We start from the raw sequence: 9,763 nt of genomic DNA, 5'->3' as shown, positions 1-9,763 counted from the left end.
ATAACATTAATTAATAGATTATAACTATTTTGTTTAATGAATAATTTACTCAATACCTAACTATAACTACTATCTTGGGAAGCTTTTAACATATTCATCCAGCACTTATTGACCTTAGGGAAATAAATTATATTTACTGTTTGAAACAAAATAACTTTTTGGAAGAAATGCCCACTTGCTATATCCTACAAAGACCTAATTTTTTTTCCATCACAAATTATGGGGGAAAAAAAAAATCAAAGATGAAGACCTTCAGCACTTAGCAGAATATAACATAGTAGATGCTCGATACATTGTTTGCTGTTAAAGCATATCTAAACAATTGTTTTACATTAACAGGCACTAATATTTCATAGATTTTAGCTAAGATTATCATGTGGCAAAAAGAATTTGGAAGCTATTACATGTAAAAGGAAATTGAGTATAACAGCATAACCAAGATAAGCTTCAATAATCCTACCAAAAGGATCAAAGATCTAAATCTATTGACATTATTATCATGGCTTGAGTATAGAAAAAAAATTATGAATCCAAAAAATAACAAATTTGACTAATTAATGGGAATTGGTATGAAGTGTCCCATTATTTGTAGTCTACCTTTATTTTTCCTCTTTAGTCTGCAAATTTTAGTTGTGCATAAACCTAGTATCAATACCTGCCAAGGCCAATCTACTTTACTGTTTTACTGATTAATTTTTTCAAACCAATTCCCAAAGTGAATATTTAGCCAAATTCTTGGTTAGTATGCTATGAAAGGAAAGAAATTCATAATGAATCAGAGCTTCAGGAAATTTTTTTCTTTATAGAAAGGTTATTTACAACAATCCCTCACCTTTACTCCTTCATTCCCCCCCCCAATTTTTTTTTTCAGAGAAAAGGGGCATTAGGATTGTGAGTTGAGAAAATATAAACACAGAATCACAGCTGAGTGGGATATGTGCTATTTTACTGTTAAAATCTGACACATCTAAACCAAAGCATTCACAATACTTGATATACTTTTAAGGGAATCATATACAATAGTCCTAGACATAACCATAGAACAAGCAGAACAATTAAAACTACATAAGGCCTTAAAATATATCCACAGTGTGTATTATTTCAATATTCAATCATTTACAAATTAGACTACATACCATTAATTTTATTTGCATTTTCTTTCATAATTTTATTCAGGCAAGATTCATCCAAGGAAAAGGCAACTTACAGTTTTATTTTTCTGCAATTTTTTTTTAAACTACATTAGTTAATACAAAAGTGTTAATGTTCTCTTTCTTTTTTTCTTTTCTACTAAAGAGTAAATTAGTAATATTCTCAGATGGCAGCCAAAACCAATAAGTTCTATACTTAAAACAGCCAAAGGAAACCTGAATGGAATACAGCAGTGAATGTGCATGTGATACTGAATAAAATAAACCTAAATGAAAGTTCAGGTTTCCATACTATTAAGAGTACTGCATTTCTACACGATCATTCAAAGTTTAAAAAAAAAATGCTGCACACACACAAAAAAAATCATTCTAGAAATTCTAACATCTTTGAAACTCCTAATATGAGAATTTAGGTAACTGCCTCACAGTACTGATCTCATGACTCAAAGTCAATTAAAATTTAGTGTTATCTAATAACTTTCCCTTTATAAAGTAACCAGTTGGTAAATTATTACATGGGGAACAAAAATGAAGTCTAACAATGTAATGAACAAAATGAGAAAATGTAAGACTAACCATTAGGATATGGATACAAAAATGGAAACAAAATACCTTTTAACCATTAACCCTGCATAACAGAGTCTAGGTCAACTCTATACTTGCACATTTCATGGTGTTTATTATCACTTGTTTTAACATTGCTATTTGCACAGTTTTAGATGTATGGTTTTTAAAAGAATATTATATTAGTGCAATAAGGATTAATACGCTGAGATGTTTTAAAAAATATTTATAAATTCATTTCTGGTATGTGAAAGCATTTGGCAATATTTTACAGCATTTGATTTTTTATAGAATTAAAATTTCTTACAGTACTCATCTTGGTGGTTTTTGTTTCTTAAAAAAAAAAAAATTCACATAAAATATATAAATTACACAGCTTAACTGCATGATACTGTTATTTCCAGTTTTTTATACTGATAATTAAAACCTTCATTAATTCTGTTAACAAATCATACCTGTACATTTATGAAGGCAACTAACATGATTTGAAAACAAAACCTCCAGGTTTTAAATTATTTACCAAGGTGCCCAGTTCAGCATCAAAACAAAACACAGTATGTAAATCTACAAAGAAATTTACAAATTCACTAGTTCATGTGACACAAACTGTTTCAATCGTTCAAGGTACTGTCCATAAAGTTCCACGTCATTGTGACCTGCTCCTTCAACCCAGAGAGGCTCCACAGGTCTTTGGCAGCGTTCAAATAATGCGAGGCCATGTGAAAAGTCAATGACTTCATCTTCAGTCCCATGAATTATTAACACTGGTGAGGTTATTTTAGAAACTTTGTCAATGCTGCGAGGAAAAGGGGAAAAATAAGCTAGCTATACAAAATGAGCAATGGACTTTTTGCTATAAAAGATGAGATTATTCAGTCGTTTATTAAAAATATCACTGAATCCACTCAGAAAAATCCCCCCCCCCCCCCGCTTTAGAATCATGGTATACTTTGACCCTAGTATCCAGTCTTCATAACTTCTTTGGGAAGTTAATAGATTATTTGGGATACCACATCCAGAGCTACAGGATAATAATTAATAAAGCAATTATTTATTGAGGTACTAAAACAGAAGTGATTAAATAGACCTCTTTGGATCACTCATTATTGCCAAGAATTTGAACAGATTCAGGATGCTGCTAGATCATTTCATATTTATGTTCTTGTAAAAATTTTAAAGTATTCAGAAGTAATATGCTTTTTGTTCTAACCACCATTATATTTGTCTTTTGAAGGAATTGTTATCAGAAATAGAAAAATGTTTTTTCTAAGCCATTAAAAAAAAGTCTTTTTGTCTCTAAAACTATTATTATTTCAAAAAAATGTTTTCATTGTTTCTTCTTCCCCCAAACTATCAAAAAAGTATTAAATAACCAATAATTTCTATTTTAAAAACAAGTTTCTACTTAGATCTACTTATTCCTTAGATAATATTTCTTTAAAAGGTTATTCTGATGTGAATAAGGTTCATGGTCTCAATAAGTTTTGTTTGTACTAAACTCAGGAGAATAAAAATGTTTAAAAATTTTTTAAAATCAAGTATTGTATCATAACAATAGTAATAGCTAATATTTACAATGCTTTAAAGTTTGCAAAGCATTCATGGTGAAGAAATCAAAGTTGAAGAGAGGTTAAAGATTAATTTAGGGTGAGAGGATTTAAATTCATGTCAACCTAATTCCAAGTGTGCTGTCTATACTATATATCACTATAATTGGTGTACCAATATAAAATGCTATCTTCTCTGCAACTCATAGAGACAACAATTTATATAGTTATATAAAATTATAAAGTGTCCAGGGCACTGACAGAATGCTTTGCCTAGAATTACAAAGAGTCAGAACCCACATTTCTTCACTCCCAAGATAGGCTTCTTCTCCACTATGACATTCCATTTCTTTTTCGAAAGAAGTTTTAAAGCTCTCAGTTTTAGAATAGAAATTAATATTCTTGCCCGGTAGTTTTTGGCAAATATTAGCCTGTCCATCGATGAATCAGAAGAAGAGAAAGAAAGATGCTAACCGTTACTTAGATGTGTAAGTTAGTCTAAGTAGCACAAAAGGATTTTCTTCACTCCCTACATAATGCCTTGGCTAAAGCACACATGTTTAATTTAAGGTCCACCATTCCTCATTCACAATGACAACTTAACTGGTGGCCTACTCATACCCCATCAGCTTCCTCCTTTAAATTCACCAGTCTAGATGGTTAATTTTTAAAAGAACCTTTTTTTGGAGTGATTCTGCTCCCATACGGAGTCACTGGCTTTTGGCTTGTCATTCACAAAACACTGTGTCACTGCCAATGGAAAAGAGGAGAAAGATTGAAGTATGACAATTCTTCCCTCTTAACAAATCTTTCTTTTTCATAGTATACTAATTTTTCCTAAATGCTCTAAAGACCAAGTAAAAAACAGCACTCTTCCTTTGGAAGTCTAAAAGAGAGTATAGTTGTTGAAAAATTTAAAACTGGCTTACTACAAAATTATTGCTATAACAGCAGTAGTTTTTGCAGGATAAAATTAATTTCCCCCCTAATTTACTCACCATTTATACCAAATGTAGTGAATATCCAATATGACCAGAACAGGTAATTTTATATTATTGTTTTACCCTGAAATTACCCCCCCCAATATTAAATATAAATAGTTTTGAATATTGCCACTTACTTTGGGAATGCATCAAAGCAGTAGGTCTTCTTAGTATCTGGAAAGGCTACCCTCATTCCTGAGGTCAGAGGGGAATGAAGAATGACAGCAGCACTCTCATAACGGGCAGCAAGATCCACGGATGGTACTGTTCCTATACTCTGGCCATATATAATCACATTTTCAGGGCGGATACCATACCTGTGAAGTTCAAAAGTTTTTAAAAAACATGATTTTTTTTTCAAATAATTTGTACTTGTCAATAAGATATGTATCAAAAATACTAGTTACAGAAATTCAGAGTTATTTTTGATTTTCCTTCTCCCTCTATCTAGTCAGTTGCTTAATCCTGTCAATTCTGACCTCACTCTAACTCAATTTCCTATGATCACCCAACTAAACTATTTGTAACAACAAGAAAGAAAGAAAGAAAGAAACAAAGAAACAAAGAAAGAAAGAAACAAAGAAAGAAAGAAAGAAAGAAAGAAAGAAAGAAAGAAAGAAAGAAAACTTACAGCCAGAAAGAAATTTAAGAGATCTATCTAGTCTAATCTTTTTTTGTTTTCTAAATGAGGGAACTCAGACCAAGAGAAGTTAATTGATTTGCTGAAGGCGATAATTTAGGTTCCAACTTCACTGTCAAATCAAGCACACTTTCCACTATTATCAAACTGCTTTTATGGCAGTAAAGTTGAAAGACAGTAGGAATGGAATGAAGTTATTCAATGAAATAATGTTTTAGGATGCTCTACTGATTTATCCAGGTAACCCTTGTCACTGATAATGGAACATATTAAAAAGATTAAAAAATGATTATAAATCACTTTTTTTTTTTTTTTAAATCTGAGGTATGGGTGAAATAAGTAAATACTATGAAAGCCGTTCACAAAAAGGAAAAAAGTGTTCTTTGCTAATTATGAAATACTAAATTCTATGTATGTCCCCAAAATTCTATGTATGTCCCCTAAATTCACTGTTTCATCAGAAAAAAAAAATTATTATGGGATATATGCAGGGCTACTTTAGTATTAAGAGATAAGCATGGTGTTATATTCAACAAATAGCTTATAAACTCAAGGAATGATTTTTTGAGTCCTTGAGTTGGTAAATAAAATTTAAAATTTAAAGAAGTTATGAGTAAACAGTAAGACACAGGTATGTTATGGTTCAACTACTAATTCTCCAGATACAATAGGGCCTTGAGTATGCAGAAGAAGAAAGGAGAAGCAAATAATATCTAACCACAGGATCCCCAGGCATGAAAATTTCTTTAAGTATGGTTTCAATAGAACAATCATACAATTAGATTTACTGGACTAAACAAACTCTCATGAGCGCTTTCTTCTCTATTCCTTTCAGATTCTGGTCAGCCAAAAAAAGGTGTTGCCTAGAAATAAATGATTTGCCTGAAAATTCAATGGCAGAATCGGAATTTATATTTTGGTTTCAATATGCTTAATTATTGAAACTATGCTGTTATTTTTACATAAAATTAACTCTTATGAAGTAAAAACTTAAGGCTATTGTAAAGAACAGTGGGAGAGAAAACAAAAATACCAAACTGGTTGTGGGAGTTAGGAAATCTGACTTCCATCTTTGCCAGTAACTAGCAATCATACAACAAGTTACTTAACCTATCCTGATTTTATTTCTTCCTAACAATGGACTAAAGAATATGACCTGTGACGTCACTTTTTAAAGTCATAAAATACCTGTGATTTTATAATTCTAAAAGGCAAAAAGCAAATATAAAACACTCATAATCTTCCAAATTACGATATAAATTAATTCAATATGATGTGCAGGGAACAGAAAAAAGTCAATGATATTTAAAATCCCTGATTAAAAAACTCAAAGCATCAATTTGAAATTTTATCATATAACTCCTCCCCTATATACAGAAAAGCAGTATGGCATAGTGACTGGAAAATTATCACCTAAAACACTAAGATGCATTTCAAGTCATATCTCTGTTACATTTCTTGAGCAAGAAAAGTTACATAATCTCTCAGTGCTCTAAGGCAATCTTTTAAAGACTGAAGTTGGAGAAGTGATGCCAATCAACTTGCCTTAAGGATTTTCTTCACCTGGGAGTTGTCTCTACCACTGAAATCATAGATTTGGTTTCCATTTCTAATATATAAATATATATCACATTATATTATTACTTAATAATTAGGGATACAAAATGTAGACTGATAAATATATTTCATAAATTGCCACAATTTAGAATGAGAGGTCTAGGTCTCCAATAGGTAATGTAATTTATATAACCTATAAGAATAGTAAGATTTGCCTTTTATTTTAGTTTCCTATCTAAACAATGAAATTGTCTATTGCTAGAGAAAATTTATATACCTCCTTATTAATTTATAATGTTAGGTACAACTTTAAAATTACATTTTCTTTGGAATATGAATAAAGTAACACATGTGTGTACTGGGGAGAGAAGAGGGAAGGAATCACTTAAGAACTTTACAAATTCCTTTTTTGTTGTTGTTGTTGTTATTTGAGACTGCTCATTTCATCTTAATCAAACTGGAACTGCAATGGCCACACGTGGAAGATTCTAATTTAAGTAATGATCAGATCAAGTTTTTTCCAATTGGGTCAGTTTGCTTCTCCTTAGATACCCTGAAGGTTCTACACACCCACACCCACCCATTCACTCACACATCCCCATTTTGGTCCCAATCTTATGCAGACTCCTGTCTGAGCAGTCCTACTAGAATTCTGAAATCCCAAATTCAAGTAATCTACCAAGCCTCCCTCAGTAGTAGGCACTAGGCACATTCCTGGTTTCTTATGTTTTGGGATGGCAATTTAAAAACTAAACAAATATTTAAACTGGTCTATCATGCTCACGGTATTTAAAAGCTGAGTAAATCAAATGATTCAAATTTACCTTGTTCTAAGAGCCAACCAAGCTGCATCAACATCTGCATAAAGGTTCTTCTCTGTTGGTTTCCCAGAACTTGCTCCATATCCAGAATAATCATATGAAAATATATTGCAATTAATCCTTGAACCCAGTCCTATGTAAAAACTGCTCATCTGACCAAGATCAACAGCATTTCCATGTGAGAAGAGTAATGTATATTTGGCATTGGGTGAGCAACGCACAAACATACAGGCAATCCTGTTACCTTTACTGGTTCTAGTCATAAAACACTCAATAGCATCTTTTTCTCTGGAAGAATACTGCCAGTCTGCTCTTTCTGAAAGATGTAGGGTCCAACGACTTCCACTTTCATCACACATCAGAGTATAAGTTGGGTCAGGTGGTAAAAATGCTAATTTAGAAGCAATTTTCCCTGGGCAGGGTGGACAGCAGAAGAGACAACATAGTTCACCAAATGAAAGATTATTCATCTTCCAATCTATAAAAGAAAAAAAAAAAAAAAAAGACTTTTCAAACATTAAATATGGGATTTGTACATCATTATATTGGAGGACTTTATAAAGACAAGAACAAAATAATTTACTGCAACATTTATGATTTATAAGGATTCAGGTAAGAGTGACTTTTAAGAAATGGAAATTCTAGTGGTTGGGAAAATTCTCTTGGCAAGGCCACATTTAAGTGAAAAGGTCCCTGCTTTTTGAAATTTATAACAGAAATGAATAATATCTAATGCACAAATGTGGGAAATAATGAACAATAACCACATGAATAACACCTGATATTTACACAGAGCTTTAAGGTTTACATTAAAATATTTGATAGTCTAACACGGAATATGAGCCTCATAATACTCGAGGCAAACACTAAAGATATTGCTCTCATTTTTTGATGAAGAGAAATTAAGGGACTAGCTTATATGTTTCCAACTCCAATACATAATGGACATCATAGAAAATCTTTAACATTTTATAATCAATCTTAATATTCATAAAATAAATATTTAGAATTCTTTGGGGGAAATATATGATCAAAACAATACAGAATGTGCAACCTTAATCAATCATTTAGAATTTTGTACATCTTAGATGGGATTGACCTTTTAGAGCAAGGGTAGGGAATGTCTGATCTGCAGACCATTTAAGGTCTGCTAAATCACAGGTGATGATGCACTGAAAGCTAGATACAATAAGCTGATAATTTTATATAGGCCTCAAATAATATCCAAATGGCCTTGACAGAAAAAAAGTTCCCACTTTTGTTTTACAATTTTAGTCATATTCATTTGTGTCAAACTTATTGGAAATAGGATATGTGTGTGTTACTATATTAAGAAGTTATCTAGAAATTTCAAATTAACTGGACTATGATACTGTTTTAATTTCCATGTAAAGTATCAATCTCCTAAGAAGCAGAATAAAAACTTTTTTTTTACCTTAAGTATCTCTTTTTAATCCTTTCTCTTGTACTAGTTACAGGATAGAGGCCTCAAAAAGCAAGCCGATTAGAAAAACTCCACCTAAATTGGAGCTTCTACTTCTAATTATAGCCCACCTTTAAGTATTAAGCCTTAAAAAGATGCCATTTGTACCCAAACCAATAAAACTACTTTTGTAGAATGATTGAAATGAGTGACCTATACTAGAGATTAGAAATCAGACAACTTGTTCAAAATGGAATTAGCTGGTCATACAATGTGCACTTAACTGTTAATAGAGTGAAAAGGTATCAGAAGTAACAATTATATAGGGATGCCATGAAAGTCTTAAAATTAGCAAATACATTTTCAGAGTGTGTGCAGAGTAAAGGGAAATAGAGGCCAAGGAATATCCTAAGCAAGGGAAATTTCGATCACAATCATGGTATAAATTTTTCCTGGCTCTCCTTGTTTTTTTCACTTCACATCATACCATACAAGCCATCCCAAGTTTCTCTTAACTCTGTCCCTTCTTTCCCAAGTCTATCTGATATAATAAGACCTCCCTAAACCCAAAGAGAAAATGATACACTCTTCTGAGCATCAATTTTTCTAGTCATTAGAGATAAGGAGTTGAAGAAAGAGATGGACAAAAGGCTAGAATCTTAAGTCTGCATATTATCTTCTGAGCTCATCAGAGCATAGAACTGGTAGCTGTGAAAGCTCCTAAAGATATTTCTAAATGCTGACTTGATTGGTGCCCTATTTCTCTCTTTTTCCCTAAGCTCCCCAAAACTTGTTTTGATTACTTCCCTTCTCTATTGTTATCGACCCTTCTTTCTAACTTTCTTATTTTGTCTATTCTTAAATAAGCATAAATTATTGAGTTTTCTAAGGATTTTGAGATCAGAGAGAGACAGGGATCTGTGAAGGAAAAAAAGAGAAAGGGACAGTTACAACCAACCTTAAATCCATAACACTGAATTCTTTTATACCTTATCTCAGAAATTATCAAGTAAAAAAATCTAATAAATATATTTTTTAAACTAAATCTATCTTCAAACTGATTAGATTTACATATTA

The 9,763-nt window shown here is 31.7% G+C and overlaps 1 protein-coding gene across 3 annotated transcripts in view; it reads right to left on the bottom strand.

Moving 5' to 3' along the window:
• Nucleotides 1–925: 925 nt before the first annotated feature.
• ABHD17B (abhydrolase domain containing 17B, depalmitoylase) overlaps nucleotides 926–9,763 on the bottom strand; it is a 28,298-nt gene continuing 19,460 nt past the window's right edge. For 2 of the 3 annotated variants that reach the window (XM_074280701.1, XM_074280700.1), the window contains exons 2-4: nucleotides 7,267–7,741; nucleotides 4,383–4,562; nucleotides 926–2,511 (exon numbers count right to left, since the gene is read on the bottom strand). In XM_074280701.1, the coding sequence (XP_074136802.1) occupies nucleotides 2,292–2,511; nucleotides 4,383–4,562; nucleotides 7,267–7,733 (867 nt within the window). In that variant the 5' untranslated portion in view covers nucleotides 7,734–7,741 and the 3' untranslated portion in view covers nucleotides 926–2,291. Of the gene's footprint in view, nucleotides 2,512–3,939; nucleotides 4,013–4,382; nucleotides 4,563–7,266; nucleotides 7,742–9,763 lie in introns of all 3 variants that reach the window. The other variant, XR_012484556.1, reaches the window with a different exon arrangement.

This window comes from Sminthopsis crassicaudata, chromosome 1 (genome assembly GCF_048593235.1).
Source record: "Sminthopsis crassicaudata isolate SCR6 chromosome 1, ASM4859323v1, whole genome shotgun sequence".
Classification (NCBI taxonomy): domain Eukaryota; kingdom Metazoa; phylum Chordata; class Mammalia; order Dasyuromorphia; family Dasyuridae; genus Sminthopsis; species Sminthopsis crassicaudata.
The sequence above is the reverse complement of the archived record's forward strand: the minus strand, read 5'-3'. Positions and strand labels throughout refer to the sequence as shown.